Source organism: Pelodiscus sinensis, chromosome 5 (assembly GCF_052426305.1).
Source record: "Pelodiscus sinensis isolate ZL-2025 chromosome 5, ASM5242630v1, whole genome shotgun sequence".
NCBI lineage: Eukaryota > Metazoa > Chordata > Testudines > Trionychidae > Pelodiscus > Pelodiscus sinensis.
In genome coordinates, this window is record NC_143056.1 from 66,145,266 (window position 1) to 66,162,812 (window position 17,547).

General features: G+C 39.4%; 1 protein-coding gene across 6 annotated transcripts in view; it reads right to left on the reverse strand.

Annotated features, from left to right (window-relative positions):
- Positions 1–193: 193 nt before the first annotated feature.
- TTBK2 (tau tubulin kinase 2) overlaps positions 194–17,547 on the reverse strand; it is a 169,682-nt gene continuing 152,328 nt past the window's right edge. For all 6 annotated transcript variants that reach the window (XM_025190893.3, XM_075927247.2, XM_075927244.2 and 3 more), the window contains 2 exons: positions 1,789–3,068; positions 194–704 (listed from right to left, as the gene is read on the reverse strand). In XM_025190893.3, coding sequence (XP_025046678.1) covers positions 236–704; positions 1,789–3,068 — 1,749 coding nt within the window. In that variant the 3' untranslated portion in view covers positions 194–235. The remainder of the gene's footprint in view (positions 705–1,788; positions 3,069–17,547) is intronic.

Below are 17,547 nucleotides of genomic sequence, written 5' to 3' on the forward strand. Positions count from 1 at the left end.
CTGCTCTGGCTTCACCGCCCTCCCTGATCTGCTTGCTGCCTATCATTAGGCAATGCCTAGCAACTCATTTACACACTATGGACTTGTCATATAATTTATTATGTTTGCTTTCTTTTGAAAGTGAGGATTCAACACTGATTTTTTGGGGGGGCTTGTTTTTGTTTAAATATACAGGACACAGACACAACATGCATCAGATTAGAAGAAGGGTTTTACACCTGTCAAGTCTCAGTTCCTATCTGCTAAGTTTACTAGCCGATTTGCTCTTTCCTGTGGGGGTTTTAGTGTTTGGGGAATGATGGCAGGAGCTGTTGGAACCTTTCAGACCATTCTTGCTTGGTTTGCTGCAGAAGTGCTCTTGCTGGCAGGACCTCCTAGAAGATGAGGAGCCTGAATGGCTAGGAGGTGATTTACTCCTTCCAAGGTGTGGCGATGAATTCTTCTGATCATGGTGGGGCCGTCCAGCCCGGGATGGTGAAGAACTAACTGTACGGGGTAAGGAAGAGCTTCTAGGTGAGGCACTGGGGCTGCGTCGAGGGATGACAGGGCTTTTGGGAGGAGTTTTTGGGCTATGTGGCGATCCTGGACTCTTACACTGGGTGGAGCTCCTTGGTTTTTGAGATCCATTCTGAAGGATTTGAGCCAGACGAGATATAAGGTCTGAATCTGAATTGCTGCTCCCTAGAACTCTGTACCTGCGTAATCTTAAAAAGAAATGGAGAGAGATTATTTCCACTGTTTTATTGTGCTTTGTCCATTACAATGAATATACATAAACATAGTATAAATAGAAACTAGAAATGGTCTCTAGCTGTAGAGTTCACACCAAATATAAACTTACCTAAAGTCCAGAGGTATCTGGATCTAGGGTTTTGGTTCATATCCAGTTCCAATGGATAAAATACCCATATTTGTGTAATCCCCAACATGTATCAAGAATGTCTTTATAAGTACTAGACAGATGTGTCAAAGTGCACACAGGCATACTTTTTTTATATATATATAATACTTGAAGGAGCATACAGTAGGGAGATGCTTATCAACTCTTCTTTTGGAAGAGTAGAATACACTACCTGTTTACCCACTGTGGTTGCAGTCTGTCATCCAGTGTAGAAGAGGGCAAGGCCATCCACCTACAACTTCCTTCAAAGGGTAATTCACTAGTGACACTAACCCTCCTCTTATCCTTCTAGTCTAGTCATACTGAGAACAGGATTATGGCTGCCGATGAATAGATGTCTGGGGGTGAAGCAGAACTTCTGGAGTCTTCTCTGCCCTTCTTTCCATTCCTGTGCATAATCACCCATGAATTGACCCAAATTAATTATGTCTAATATTGTTCATCAAAATTTTTAAACCATTAAGCTTCTACGTAAGAGTGCTTTTGTAATGGGTTTTGTGAGGGTTCAGCACTTCTGAGAATCAGGTTGTCTTTACTGAAGTGTATAAATATAGCTATAACTTTAGGAATCCAGGCCTGAAAATCCTGGCTATCTGTAGCTATTGGAGAGTTCAGTGGAAGGCTGTCACGTCCTTCTGTAACACTTTGAGATTTTATTAATATCTGACATGTTAAAGCTAAAGCTTTTTTTTTTTTAAACAGTTAAAATATTTCTTAAATGCTTTTTTGTGGTCAGATCACTAAAATTCTGGATTTTTAAAAGAAATAGGTTTACAAATAACAGATGTTTTGGATACTCACACAATGCATATTTTCACGATACATTTTGCAAGCTAGATCAAAATTATTTTAAAATAAAATACATATTTCTTGTTCATCTATATTACCTGGCTTCCACCCCAGGCCTCATTGGTGGTTTTCCTGGGGGTGGATGAGGAAAGAATTGAGCTGAGGTTGAATTGGTGACTTGATCAGTTGTAGCCCAGGATACTGGCCTTGGAATCTTGCTCTTCCTGCACTGAGAGCTACTTGGTGACAAAGAGCCCTCCTCAGATTGTTTACCCAAATGAGAGTCCAGTGTCAATCTTGAAAAGGAGCATAAGACATCATCCTCTGAAAATGGTACAGGAGCAGCAGCCACTTTCTCCTCCAGTGACTTGTCAGAGGCACTTGAGAGGTCACCAAGGAAAGACTTGAGCTGTCTCTTTTCCACAAGTAGCCTGACCAAATCTGTCTGATGGGCCTTCTTTAGAAAAAGCTTTTCCTTTGCGGAAACAGGAGAAGTGGACTCTGACGTCAAGTCTACTTCTTGTGCTAAAACTGGTATACGACTTTGTCTGACTGCAAAGGATGACCTAACTAAGTCTTTCTTAGATTGATGAGAACTCTCATTCTCTGAAATACAATGGAACAGCTCTCCATTTCTGAGGGCATGTTTCTCTTCTTTGCCCTCCTGGTGAAAAAATGTAGAAAAGTCCATCTGGTGGCATTCCAAGTCTTCAGAATGGTCAATTTCTTCATTAGCATGGAAACCATTTTCCTGACCAACTATCATGTGGTTTTCCTGTCTATCAGTAAATAGGTCAATGACTCTTGACGGTGAAATATCTGATGTTTCAGCTGCTCCTGACTTCTGTACCTCATAGTTTGCATCTGAATTTGACATCAAGCAGGAAGGCCTTGGTTGTGATTCATCAGCAGATTCAATAGCAACTGGAGGTTTCCTCTCCAAAAATTTTGAGCTCCCTGGTGGAGAAGAACTCTGCCTCTTGTGAGACATTTCTATGGCATCCTCACAAACCCCTGGAAGTATTCTGTCTTCAGTTTCTATAGGGAGATTTTCAGGTTCTTTTTCTTCCTCCCTACTGCTACATTGTTCCAGTAGGTCCTTTTGGCCACAGCTCATGAGTCTAACACATTCTTTGATGTGTTCTTCCCTCTCAAATGCCTCATGATTTAACTGAAGTACCAAATCTGTTCTGCTGGAAGCAGGGGGAAGTGCATCCTCTGTCTCTACCAATCCAGGCAAATTCTCCTTAGGGGAGGAAAATTCCACATTGTGTTCCAAAGCATGTGTGTCTCTGTCTCTCTTCTCTAGCTGGTAACCATAATGAAAGCTCTCTGAGGCAGATTGGGTGGAGGCCACTGATGGTCTTGGTATTGTTATCTACATTGGAAAATTAAAGGACAAATGAAATGATAATATCATCTTATACAGTTCAAATTCTTTAAAATGCAGATTTGATACAGTATGTTCAAAGCGTTATTGTCCCCATCAATCATAATGTTCATATTAGAAAAATAACAGCTAATTTTAAAAAATGACATTTGATTTACATAATTAGAAAAGAAAATACTCTATCATCCTGGGACAAAATGTAAGGCACATGAAAACAAGCACTATCTTTGCTGAAAAGGTTACAATCACTAAGAACCCTACAGGAGAATAGAGCCAGCCTAAAGAGTAAATTAAATGTTGTCAGTTATTTTTATACAAATGTGGATATTTTTATAAAAGTTTCACACATTCAATTTACTAGTAAAAAGCAATCCTTAACAAGTTATACAATACAAATTATAAGACCCTGCTGTCAGGGATGAAAAATGATGAATAGCATTTCATAGGCTAGGATTAAAGAAGTGAGGGTGTTGGTCAATGCAGCAGGTAACTACCAATCCAGGCAAATTCTCCTTAGGGGAGGAAAATTCCAGATTGTGTTTCAAAGCAAATCCTAGCCTATGAAATACTATTCACCATGGTATCTCTTCCTTGTATAGACATGTCTTCAGAGCTTATAATGTTCATCAGTAGTGGAAATGATTATGGAATGTGAGTCAAAAGAGCCTCCTGGATTCACCTCTGCTGGAAGGTGAAGCTGATAACAGTTGCCATGGAATCTGCAATTTTATATTGAAGACTTCACTGGTACTTGCTGCAGAAATAGTCTTAAAGTGCTGGAGAGCTCCAAGGGCTTTTAGCATAATTGGCATAGTGACACTACTGGTTGGTAAAATCAAATTCACCTATTAGGTTCCAGGAACATATTTCTCAGGTAATACTGGTGGAATTCAATCTACTTCCATCAAAAACAAACAAACCGGTATTTGATACTGACATGCACTCTCTTGAATTCAATAACAGCACAGAGACTCTCACTCCTTTTTTACATCCTCTTAGAAGTCCCATGAAATAAATATCCATCATTATAGGGTCAAACTTACCTTTATCAGATACAAATATTCCACTGATGTAAGTTACCTCTCCACTAGGCTCTAACTCATAGCCCAGCAAGAGGCAGTAATAGTAAATTCCCCAGAGTGTTTCAGGGCTGCCTCCCTTTGTCACTTCCCAGTTTCCTAGTTCATAGAGTGGACAAACGCCTTATCAATGATCCTCCAAAAGCAAGAGGAAAGGGTACCCTAGTTTTAGAGAAAGTGTAGCCCTTTCTGGAAGGGTCTAAGGTAGCTGTCACTGGTAGAGTCTCTCTACAGCTAGGGATCTATCTTAATCCTTAATCATAGAATCATAGGGTTGGAAGAGACCTCAGGAAATCATTGAGTCCAACCCCCAGTTGGAGCTCTTGAGATAGATCGTTCCTTCTCTGCCAGGCTCCCCCTCTTTCTGAGCTGTCTGGCTCCATTTTAAGCTCCTCCTATACCTACAGTAAGATCTGCAGGTGTGGAAGGGGTGAGTCATCTGTGCCCAGATCTGCTCCTTCACCCCTTCCGTCCCTGTATGGGGCTTAAATACCCCACTGCAGAACTGACACTGGACCAAAAGAAAAGATGCATTATTTTGAACACCAGTTATCAAGAGGAAACCTTATACTGATTAGAACCAATGAGAATATAAGGATATGGAATAAAATATTTATTAACATCACAGAAGCAGGATATTTTTTAAATCTCTAACAGTCAAGGTGAAATGGAGGGATTCCATCTTGAATTTTGAATTTGCTTAAGGCCCAGGATAAATCTGTCCCCCACTCAGCTCCTTTGAGGATTAAAAAGTACTTGACAAATTCCTAGAAAATATTGCTCCCTTTCCACTGAGATAATGGCTCTGACCTCCAGGAAGTGGGATACTTCAGAAGAAAATCTTCAGTATTGGCCAAAGAAAGAGGAAGGTGATATGCCACTAGCTTTGGGGAGAGGCTGATATTGGGAGGAATTTGAGAAAACTCATCTGGGACGTAACAGACAGAAAGAACATAACTCAGTGAGGAAATTCATAAGCCACCCAACTGGAAATCTCTCTTTATTGTCCACCCCAGTGCCTATGGGTTTGATGAAAGCAGATTATTAGAAGCGTTTATTACAAGTTCTTTACAGAGAATATAAAGGGCAACTGGGATTTCTTAGGTCCATACTTCATGGTAGATTTCTGGATGGAAAATAGTGACTTATCTACAAAAAAGGATTTAGGATTTCTTACACTGGGAAGCTGGGATTGGAAGAGAATCCTTATTATCTGAAAGTTCAGCGCAATTGGCATTTGAAATCTCATTTAAGCATCTAGAGTCCCTATGAAATAAAGAGAGGACTCATATCCTGATTTAGGAAGCCTGTAACTTCCCCCACAGTCTAATCTGCCAGGCTCCACAAGCTATTGAAGAAAAGGTAGGACTGTTAGCTGCTGAGTAGAGGGAATCATGGCTCAACTCACTAGCATTAATAACAACTTGGGGAGAAAAAACAGAAAAAGTCTCTCACTTTTCAGGGAAAGGATGTTAAAAATCTGACCCAACCAGAAAAACATCCTATCCTGCTGTAGCTCTGATCACCGGCAGATGGCAGAACTGAGCACATGAGGAATAAAATGCAATGGAAAATTTTTAAGCATTCAAATAATCTGCCTTTTGTTTTTCTGAAGTCAGACATTATATTCCACAAGCAAGGTTTATTGCATAACACAGCCTCTGAATCAAGTTTAGATGACAAGAACCACTAGCCTGAAAAGTCTTTGGGAAGTTTAGAGTTGTGAAGTGTTTCCATAATCTCATGAACTGAAGGATGAAAAGGGAATGTCCCATCCCGATTTCCTTTTACAAGGAATAAATGAGTTCATTTTTAAAAACCTGCACTTTTTCAAACTGGAAATCTGTTCTGAAAGATTTAAATAAATGTTCTGTTTTTTAAATGCAGAGAGCTCTACTTTTATTCTGTCATGAGAGTTCATCCACAAATTCAATTCACATGCTAATGGACTCAATCATGATATGGGGCTAGTGGGGATTCTACCTACTTAATAACCACTGAAGGTGCTAACAGCTCCCTAAGCAGTATTCTTCCTGTTTTAGGAATCTGTCTATTGACTATGATTTTTATCTGATTAGGTTTAAGTACCCATTCTCCAGATACTTAATGATGCTCTTTCTCTCCCCCTCCCCTTCCCCTCTCCTATTTATTTCGAGTTTTCATATCCCCAACTCATAATTCCGGTCATCTGAAGAAGTGGGCTGTGCCTATGAAAGCTCATACCACCATCTACATGTTTCGTTAGTCTATAAAGTGCTACTAGACCATTTGTTGTTTTTTTCTGTAACAGACTAACTCGGCTACCCCCTGAAGTATACAAACTCAGCCACTCAATCCCATCAAATTTGCTTTCATATATTAAGTGCTGGTTTCAAATAGCAAACTTGGGGTTGCATTTTGAATATATCCCAAAAGTGTTAAGATTTTTCAGATCTAAAGATACTATCAGGTATAAGATAAAGATAAAAGCCATTTGAAAACTTCAGATCCTGGTTCAGATTTTAAACATCTCAACATTTTGGTGCCCATATCTGAACTTTTAGTTTGAGTTCACTTTTAATTTTTAAATTATTGCTACTCTACACATCTAACATTAAAGGCCAATTTTTTCTTTTTAAAAAAGGCCTGTAATGCCCAAATTGTGCAGTCAGATAGCAAATCCATTCATCTGTATTGAGCATTATCAAATTAAATGGGACTCTGCAAAAAGGATACACTCCTTTAGATCCAGTTATAGGACTGGCATTAAATTTACACTTGTTGCTTATAACTACTTTATGCCTCAAAAGGGAGGCTTTGTGAACAAAAATTGCATTTACATACATAATTAAGCAGGTCTCAGGATATTTGATCAGATATGCAACTAGAGTTTGCATACGAATTCTATTACCTGTAATGTTAAAACCACAAAACTACAGGTGCAAATTAAGAATCTAGATCAAGGCTCCTTTGAAAATCTGTTATGGAGTAATACAGTCTTTAGGAGCTTGTTGCTATTAATATGTTTCTCATAGTTTTTCCTTCCTCAAGGTATAACTTTTTCTCTTCTCTCTCACTCTCTGTGTTTATGTATTTTTTAAAATAAGCTGAACAAATGTTAGCAGTAGTGGGGAGCTTTAATAAATACAAGGATTCAGCTGCTTCTTGGATTTTTACCACCATGTTTAGTCAATGTTCTTTTCAGAAGACGAATCAGGACACAGGAGTCTTGCCTACACTAGGGCTTCCACCAACTGCAAAATGGGAATGTTTGTGGTTGTTGTTGAACTTCTCTCCACCCACTGATAAGCTGATAGAGATTTGCTTAGAGCCCAGTTCCTTCTACCCCAATGGTAAACGACTATATAGTCTACTCTGCAATACAAAATGTTGCTTATATATGCACACCACAAACATTTTAGAGGCCCATCTATAATGTAGCATGGCTTTACCTCTGTAAATACAAGGCCAAGAGCAGAGCAGAGCTTTTGACACAGTTATAACATGGCTAGGTTCCAACCACACTGGCAAGATAAAGTTATATTTTAAACATGGGTGTCCACTAATATATATAAAGCTCCATGTTTAAAGAGACATTCTCAACTTTTTTAGGCTATGTCTTCACTGGGAAGGTTTGTCAACAAAAGTGTTGTCAATGTGCAAAAGTTGCCAAAAGTGAAAACTGGTCAAACTGTTTTTTCTGCCTCCCATTGTCAACATTTCATGGCCACATTGCTAGCACCCTATCCACAGAAAGAGCAAAACAATGCGGATAAGCATCCCTCAGTGCAGTGTTGTGGGAAGCCAGAGCTGATCCCTGCATATCTTGGGATTCCCTTGCAGCTCTTGAGGTCTCTGTGCTATGGAACATGAAAGCAGCACAGCAGTTTCTCCAGCTCTCCCCTGCAGCAGCAGACTATGTACTATTGTATTCTTAGCAGAACAGAACAAGAGCATTCCAATGATTTTATTCTTTGTTTGTTCCCCAAGTGGAGTGGGTTCATTCAGCTGTCAGATGCTTCCAAGAGCTTTGAAAGGGGAAGGCCGCATCCCTACAGGGTAGCGGAGATCACAAAACACTGAGTACAGCCATCAGAGCGGGTATTGTGGGATACTGATAGAAAACTGTTCTCTCAACAAAACAAATGGCAGAATCCACACTGCCTCTTTGTCGACAATAAAGGGAGGAGAAAAGAACAAAGTCTCTTGCGGGAAATGTTTTGTCACCCAAAACGGGTGTTTTTCCTGACAAAAGTCACATTACACAATGTAAAAACTCTCACTGTTTTGCCACGAAAAGGCAGTTTTTGGCAACAAAACATGACAGTAGACAAAGCCTAAAATTGCAAGCTTTTCAGGACCAGGACCATGTCTTCAAAAATATCTGTATTGTATTTTCCACAGTGAGGCGCTCATTCTTTTGGTCTTCTGGATGCTACTGTAATAGAAATATCAGGATTACTGTAATGGGTAATATCCCTAAATAGTTTTTGAGCCTTCTAGGGGCACTCACTGGGTTAAGTGTTTTAGAAGCTGTCAAAAACTGGTCAGAGCTTATAGTTATGTCTTGAATTGTGTGTGTATGTAATAAACTGACCTTTGGGCCCCAACTAAGGCTGTGTATAAGAATAGGATGGCAACTCTATACACCTCTATTATTAGTAGCAATTTAAAATTGAGTTAGTTTGCAAAAATTATGTATAGTTTAAGGTACTAGACATCTCCTCCTAACCACGCTGCCAATTTTGGTGGTTTTAACTATTACATTCTATTTTTAAAAATGGTTTCTCCTTTTGCTTTGTGAAAAATCCACACAAACAACAGGGGGAAAATTGACTATGCAGAAAGGGGTTGGTAAATTCACAAAGTAAGCAAAGTAAAAATGGAGATGTTTTTGTCCAATCTCTTTCAGATTTAATGATCTCAAGTGTAATATCAGAAGTGAAAATAATTTCAAACAGAAATGTGATTTTTAAAGTTTGACACTTCTTGGCTTTTCAGTGAAAGCTGGCAACAACTGTATCAATCAGTGACAGGCAGAATAATGGTTTTCTGATATACCAGAACACTCGGCACAGGACCATAATCACCTGCTGACCCATATAGGTCAATGACCCATATAGGTCACCTATTGACCCATATAGGTCAATGAAATTTAGGTTCCTAAGTGCCTACATCTCTTTTTAAAACGAGGCTCCTAAATCACTTGTGCATTGCAATACTGACTAGAGCAATGAATAAATACCCTTAAAATATGGACCTAATTGAACTATCAGATTGTAACAACGTAGACCAGCAATCAAGAGTTGAAAAGGTCCATATATCATTTCACTTACGCATCCAGCTTTCCCCCTACCTACAATAATGGATTTATTTTGCAAAGAACATGTACAGTTGTTTTGGAAGTGACTGGAACTGGCATTAAGATTGGTAAACAGAAAGATTGGTTACAATAGCGATAGAATGGCTAGATGCGCAGGTGTTGAATTTTGCTTCCTCAGATATTGAGGTCTTAGAAATATTGTGGATTTCAGGAACTATAAATATCAGTGGAAACAATAAAACTCATTTTATGTAGTACTTGGCTTTTTTGGGGCCTTTTTTCTTGTATTTTCTTAATTCTACCACTAGGCACATATAACTTTCCTCCTATATTTGGTTTGTCCTTGCATGCAGAAAGCTAGTAATGGCTGTATATAAGTGCTGTTACTATTGCTATTTACTCTGCTAATCTTCACTCTGACCTTGTGTTGCCACCAGAAAAGCTGCCCGAGGGAGCAGGGGAATGGACTACAACTTGTCATTGTAAATGGATACTTTCACTGCAGGTAGTACAGTGCTTATAAAAAATTAACAAGCTCACACTATTTGCCTTGTTGCCCTTAATTGTTTCTTCATTAATTTACAAGTTGGAAAGCCTCTACCCTGGCACAGCTAACGATACATGCTGTAAATCTGAATTTTTCATGGCCCCAAAGAGAAAAGTAATAAGACCCGGTGAGCTTCTCCATTTTCCAGAATTAAAAATATAAACAAGCAAAAATTAAACAACAAACCCAGCAGCAAGACATTTCAATATCCCAAACAGATGTATGTATCATCGACACACGTTAAACAAACAAATGAACTTTTTAAAGATCTGTCTGCCATAGAGGAAAGTTTATTGGCCAAAACTATTTATAAAAGGATACCACCAATTTGAAACCCACTTAATTAAAAAAATACAGTGTTGGCAGGCATTCTGTGTGTCTCCCTGCAAATTTCTGTGATTTTACAATTGCACTTTTCTAATTCTGAGAATTTTTCTCTCTCGATTGCCAACTGTTATTGGTGAACATATACTAATGTCCAGATTTTCAAAAGTGCCCAGAGGCAATCACTAATAACACCTGCTTTGTGTTAAGCTATTTTGAAAAATCCGCTATAAGTGTTGTCAAATGCACAAAGTTAAAAAAAGAGCCATCTTTTCCCCCTTTAAATTCTTTTTCATTTGCATTAGGTGATTGTCACACAGTAGACAGAAAATTTTCAGACAAAGTGTCAATTTTAAATTGGCAGGGTCTCTTTCATGAAAAGAGGTTCAATTTCAATGCACTTTTCCTGCTTTGCAAACACTAACTAAACCTACTCACGGACAGAAACTTATAGGCTATGAGCTAGACTAAATCCTCACAGTTTCTATCCAAGGAAACTTTATTTGCACCACCGTCTGACACAGCTTTGCTACACTCTTGATGGAGGCCTAAAATTCTGTCCACAAAGGGGTTACAATTATGTTTAAACATGGTTGCTGTTAGCAGGGCTCTAGCAGAACATCATAGCAAAGAAAAAAGCACCACCTGAGAACCCTCTTTGTCATAGCTCCTTCATATATAAGAAGGTTTTATAATGTCGTTGTAGCAAACGTCTCATAGAAAAACTTTCTTACCTCTAACGGTCAGAGAAACAATGACAGATCACTGCTAGCAAAACTGAGTTTAAACCATGGTTTTAGCAGTCATGGTTCTAACCCTAATTGTGACAAGGACTTTAAGAGCACACTGACAACAAAGATCATTTTAAAGCGAGCATTCTAATTAGAGATATACCTGGAGATGAATGTTTTTGAGGAAGAGGAAAGGGTTGTTACATTTAAGAACCAGTGTTGGGCTGTCTCTGGCTGTTGCAGAATAATGTAATCTGGAAGTATGGCTTGTACTATGTAAAACATGGCAAATTGAGTCTAGAGAAAATGATAAAATTTAATAACATCACATGCAAGCTTGGATGATAAAAAACCTGTAACAAGTCTAAAGCAACTTACAATAGAAAAAACTGTGTAACTTTCTCATTACCCTTTGCATGTGTGAAGAGATCTTATCTTGTTCTTCTAGAAGTCTCAGACTCATCAGTGAGATTTTACAAATCAAGGGCAAACTTCTCCTCTCATATCTGCATTGTGTTTCTCATCTTTGATATGAATAATACTTAATGGTTTGTGCTTCTGTAAGACTTTCCTGGGAAGATCTCAGAGCACACTATAACATCAATAAACTGATTTTCAAAATATCTCTGCCCTGGCAAAATAGGTATTATCATCCTCATTTTACAGCAGGGAAAACTGAAGCTTGGTGAAATAAAAACTCATATTTTATGAAGTGCCCATACATTTTGAGTGGCTAGCTAGAGGCACCAAAGGCTTGATTTACTGATACACTGACCATCCACTTCAAACTGACTTCAACGAGAGCAATGGGTGTTCAGCAGTACCTTGTGAAATCAGACTCCTTTATAATTTGTCTCAAGTTGGAAACCCACACATGAAGATGTGACAAAGTGAGATATGTCTGTATCAAATTATGAACTTCATTTTGTACATCAGGTATATTTTGTACAGCAGGCTAAACTTGTCATGCCCAGGAAAGGCTCTTGCTACCTCACTGAAGGACTATCACTAAGAGTAATCGGAGGCCATTAACTTTGTTTCTCAACTGCATGTCCATCTGCATGGAAGAAGGAGTTACTCACCCTGTGCAATAACAATGGTTCTTTGAGATGTGCATCCCTGTGAGTGTTCCACTCAGTTCTCAGTGTGTCTTTGCACCGCTGATCAGAGATTTTTGCCTAGCGGTACCTTCCTGCACCATGCATACACAGTCGCTATCTCATGCTATTTTTGTCCGTTAGGTGCGCGCACAGCACAAGCTTCCCTATGTTCCTTTTCTACCAGAAATCCAATAAAGGACTCCAAGTAGAGGAGAGAAAGGGCGAGTAGTGGAGCACCCATAGGGGGACACATCTTGAAAAATCACCGTTACTGCACAGAGTGAGTAACTACTATTTCTCCTTCGAGTAGTGTCACCGAGGGTGCTCCACTAAGGGATTAAGTAGCAGTACCTACCAGACAGTGGTGGGTGTTGGAGTCATTTATGTGAAGAAGCAAGGACCACATCTGCTAGAGTGATGATAGTATAGGCCCTTTCTGTAGAGCATAATGTTGTGCAAAAGTATGATGGGAAGACCAACTCGCTGCTCTACAAATGTCCGTTAATGGCACATTATGGAAGAAAGCAGTTGATGTGGCTATCACGTGTGTGGAGTGTGCTTTAATAATCTGTGACAAAATTTGATTTGTCCTTTTCATATGTGTTCATTTTTTTTAATTGTATCCTTTGGTATATATGGTTGTGACTATTTTCTTACACTATTTGATCTGAGGAAGTGGGTCTGGCCCACGAAATCTCATCATCTAATAAACCATCTTGTTAGTCTTTAAAGTGCTACATAGTCCTGTATTTTGTTCCAGAAAGTTACAGACTTCTTAGGAAGTACATCATTTGGAGAAGATTAAAAGAATTTAGCAGCTGCCGAAGGTCCGACTGCTTACCACACTGTGATGCACAATCAAAGTTTTTGGAGCATGGACTGTACGTCAAAACTAAATAGAATACTTTATAATAAAAAATTCCATTGTGCCAGAACTAAAGGAGAGGATATTATTTGCAATGTTTTTCAAACTTACGCACAAGAGAATTTGAAGAAAGATTTAGATGAAGCTAAATTTGTTACACTTCTTTCGGATGCTTCAAACCAGAAAGATACAAAGTTGTATCCGGTGTTAGTTCGTTACTTCAGTTTTGAAAATGGTATTTAAATCAAAGTTTTGAATTTGGAAGCAATTGATGGTGAGACATCTGAAATAATATCCAATCATATCAAAAAATTAGTGGATAATCATAATTTGAATGATAAAGTTATTGCGAGGTGTGCCGATAACACAAATACTAATTTTGGCAGTGTAAATCGCAAAGGCAATAAAAATGTTCAAAAGAAAATGATGCATTTACTTGGGAAAACGATTATTGGAATCTGTTGCAATGCCCATATTGTATCTAATGCCATCAATACAGCATCAAGCTTAATGTCCATCAATGTTGAAGTTGTAATACCTCAAATTTAATTACATTTTGAACGATTCACTGTAAGAGTTACATTATTAAAGATTTTTTGCGAAGAAGCCTCGGTTGAATATAAAAAACTGTTGGGATATTTGAAAACAAGATGGTTAGCTTTAATGCCAGCCATTGAACTAGTGCTGCAATTATTCGAGCCTTTAAAATCATATTTTCTAAGTTTGGAAAAATGTCCACTGATCTTGAAAAACTTTTTTAAGAATGAATCTGATGAAGTAACTCTGTATTTTGTTCACAATCAAGCAACTTTGTTCCAGTCAGTTATAAAAAGTATTGAAAAACAGCATATAACTTCTGTAGAAGTGGAATTGCATATTAAACAATTAAAGGAGCAACTTCAATCACATCTTGAGTCCAACCTCCTTCCATTGGTTGTAATTACCAATTTAAATAAATTACAAGAGAGCAATCCGGGATGAAGAAAGAATTTACGAGGGAGGTGATGAGCTTATATAAAAATGCTCTTGAATATCTAGAAAATTGAAGTAAGCATAATGAACCAGTGTACGTGTTTGATTGGATTCTGCTGAATGAAGAAATTCAATGGAATAAAATCCTTGAAACAGTTTTATTCGTTAAAGAAAAATTTAGCATCACAACAAATGACAATTTATTATTCGACGAAGTACGTAAGAATTAACAATATAATAAAAGACAATGAATGGACCGAACGCGAAATTGATAAAAAATGGATTGAGATTTTTAATTTCTTAAAAAACCAACACATTCCTTTTGATAATATCAAAATTCTAGTCGAAATGGGTTTGTGCTTACCAGGAACAAATGCCAATGTAGAGTGAACATTCTCCATTTGTGATGACATTTGGACAACTGAAAAATCGAGACTCTCTGTAGAAACTTTAGCAGCTATGATCATCGTAAAAATCAATATTAACAAAGACTGTGTAGCTTTTTTAAATATCTTAAAAGAAAATGACAATTTGTTAAAGAAAATCCATAAGAGCAACAAATATTGATGTTTTTAATGTTATATGATTGTTTTCGTTAAGTCTGTTTGTGTTATAAGACGACTAAAATCGTGATCATTTATTTATATGATTATTTATATACATATACAAGTTTTTTTTTGTCAACTCAGTGTCCTCCTCGCACATTTTCAAATTCTGGTCACTTTAGCTCAACAGCTGTTTTGAAAGTGAAAGTGCGTGCTAAGACGTGTTAGTTCGAACCAAACCCCTTGGTTCAAACTAATGTTACTCCTCAAAAAATGAGAAGTAGCATTAGTTTGAACCAAGGGGTTTGGTTCGAACTAACGCGTCCCGGCGCACAATTTCACTTTTGAAACAGCTGTTGAGTGGCCTTGTGAGTGTGTCAAGCACAAGATTTTGGTCCCAACGCGGGAGTAAATTTGGACGTGTTTTTCGCAAGCCCGTTAAGAAATGCTTCGTCCTGGGGCATGTGAAGAAAGAGAGAGCTTGTCGACTAGTTCGTGGAGAGAATTGGACACAAACCAATCTGATGGAGAGGCCTAAGTTGCTGAGATCCATCAAGTAATCCAGTACGGTAGTTATGGGAGCGGTGTTTGGTTATAGTTGGCGATTTCAGCACTACTCTTGAAACCATTTCCATTTGTTTTGGTAGGTGTATCTTGTGGAGGAGCATCAACTATTTAGTAGGATCCACTTGACTCTCTCTGAACCATGGAGAAGCCATGCTGTGAGTTTCTGGCTTCTGATGTTCAGGTGGTGGGTTTTACCTTGATGTTGGGTTAGTAACTGGGGACTCATAGGGAGAGGACTCAGTAGAGTGACTGATAGGTGATGTAGGAAGGGAAACCAAGGTTGTCTCGGCCAGGAGAGTGCTATCATGATTACTGTGGCCCAATCCAAGCAGATCTTGTTGATTACTCTGGAGAGTAGAAGCATCAGTGGAAAAGCATAGAGGAGGAAAGCAGTCCAAGAAATAGTGAAGGTGTCTCCCTCTCTTGCCCTGATCTGCTGGAGAGCAGAAGTGGTGGCATTTGTGGTTAGTTGCTGTTGCAAATACGTCTATTAATGGGAAGCCCCATTGTCAGAAAATTGGGAGGAGAATGTTGAGACTGAGTTCCCACACTCATGTTGTTTGGAGAAGTGTCTGCTCAGTTTGTCAGCAGTGGTATTCTGCTGGCCTAGTATGTACATAGCATTTGGGGTTCTCACTTGTTTGTGGCACCAGTTCCAAAATCTGATTGCCTCTGCACATAGTGAGAGTGATCAGGCACCCCCTATCAGTTGATGTAAAACATAGAGGGTGTGTTGTCCATGAAGACACAAATGGTTCTGCCCTTTATAAGAGGAAGGAAGTGGACACATGCTTTGTGGATGGCCCTGAGTTCCAGGATGTTGATATGGAGCCAGGAGGGCAGTGTAATTTGATATGCTAAACTGGAGGGTAGCGGAGGAGTATACTTTCTTCCCAAAGAGATCTAGTACTTTGTGTTCCTTCTTCTGAGGCATAGACTTGTATTGAGGATGTTTTGATCTGTGATGAATGGAGTCCACAAACAATGAATTTGGGTAGGGATGTGAGAAGAGAAAATCCATCCCTTTGGTTGGCAGAAAGTATTTCCTGTCTGCTCTCCATTTGGTGGGAGGGATAGAGGCTGGCATCGACCAGAGTATGTCTGATGGTTCCATGATAGCCTCATTCATGGGTAGTACTATCTTGGAGGATGTAGCAGGTTGAAGCATTTTGAGCAATTTGTATTGTATATCTTGTACTTTTTGGAGTGCAATGTCTTGAGACTGAGTCATTCATTTGCTGTCTGCCAGGGGCCCGTATCCGAGATGTTACGGAGGCATTGTCGAGGATTATCCGGCCCTCTGACTACTACCCCATGCTACTCATCCACGTGGGCACAAATGATACTGCCAGGTGTGACACTGAGCGGATCAAGTGTGACTACAGGGCTTTGGGAGTAGGGGTGAAGGAGTTTGGAGCGCAGGTGGTATTCTCTTCGATCCTTCCTGTCAAAGGTAGGGACCCGGGCAGAGAGAGGTGCATCCTGGAGGTGAATGCCTGGCTGCGAAGATGGTGTCGCCAGGAGGGATTCGGCTTCCTTGATCACGGGGTGCTCTTCCAGGAAGGACTGCTTGGCGGAGATGGAGTTCACCTTTGCAGGAGCGGGAAGACCTTGTTTGGACACAGACTGGCTAACCTTGTGAGGAGGGCTTTAAACTAGGTTCGACGGGGACAGGTGAGCAAGCCCACAGGTAAGTGCTGAATGTGCGGGACTGGGAGATGGGTTGGAAATGGGGGGGACTATGGCCTATAATGGCAAGGAGAAAGGAGGGTCAGGGCACAACAGGGAGGCAAGATCAAATCAGTATCTTAGATGCCTATATACAAATGCAAGAAGTATGGGTAATAAGCAGGAAGAACTGGAATTGCTAACCAATAAATACAACTATGATATCATTGGTATTACAGAAACCTGGTGGGATGGGACGCATGATTGGAATGTTGGTATGGAAGGGTATGGCTTGCTCAGGAAGGACAGACAGGGAAAAAAGGGAGGAGGGGTTGCCTTGTATAATAAAATTGTACACACTTGGACTGAAGTGGAGATGAACGTCAGAGATAGCTGTGTAGAGAGTCTCTGGGTTAAGCTAAAAGGGGTAAAAAAACGAGGGTGATATCATGCTAGGAGTCTACTACAGGCCACCTAGCCAGGTGGAAGAGGTGGATGAGGCCTTTTTTAAACAATTAACAAAACTATCCAAAGCCCAAGATTTGGTGGTGATGGGAGACTTCAACTATCCAGACATATGCTGGGAAACTAACACAGCGGGGCACAGGCTATCCAATAAGTTTCTGGACTGCATTGGAGACAACTTTCTGTTTCAGAAGGTTGAAAAAGCTACCAGAGGAGAAGCTGTTCTGGATTTGGTTTTAAGAAATAGGGAGGAACTAGTTGAGAACTTGAAAGTGGAAGACAGTATAGGGGACAGTGATCAT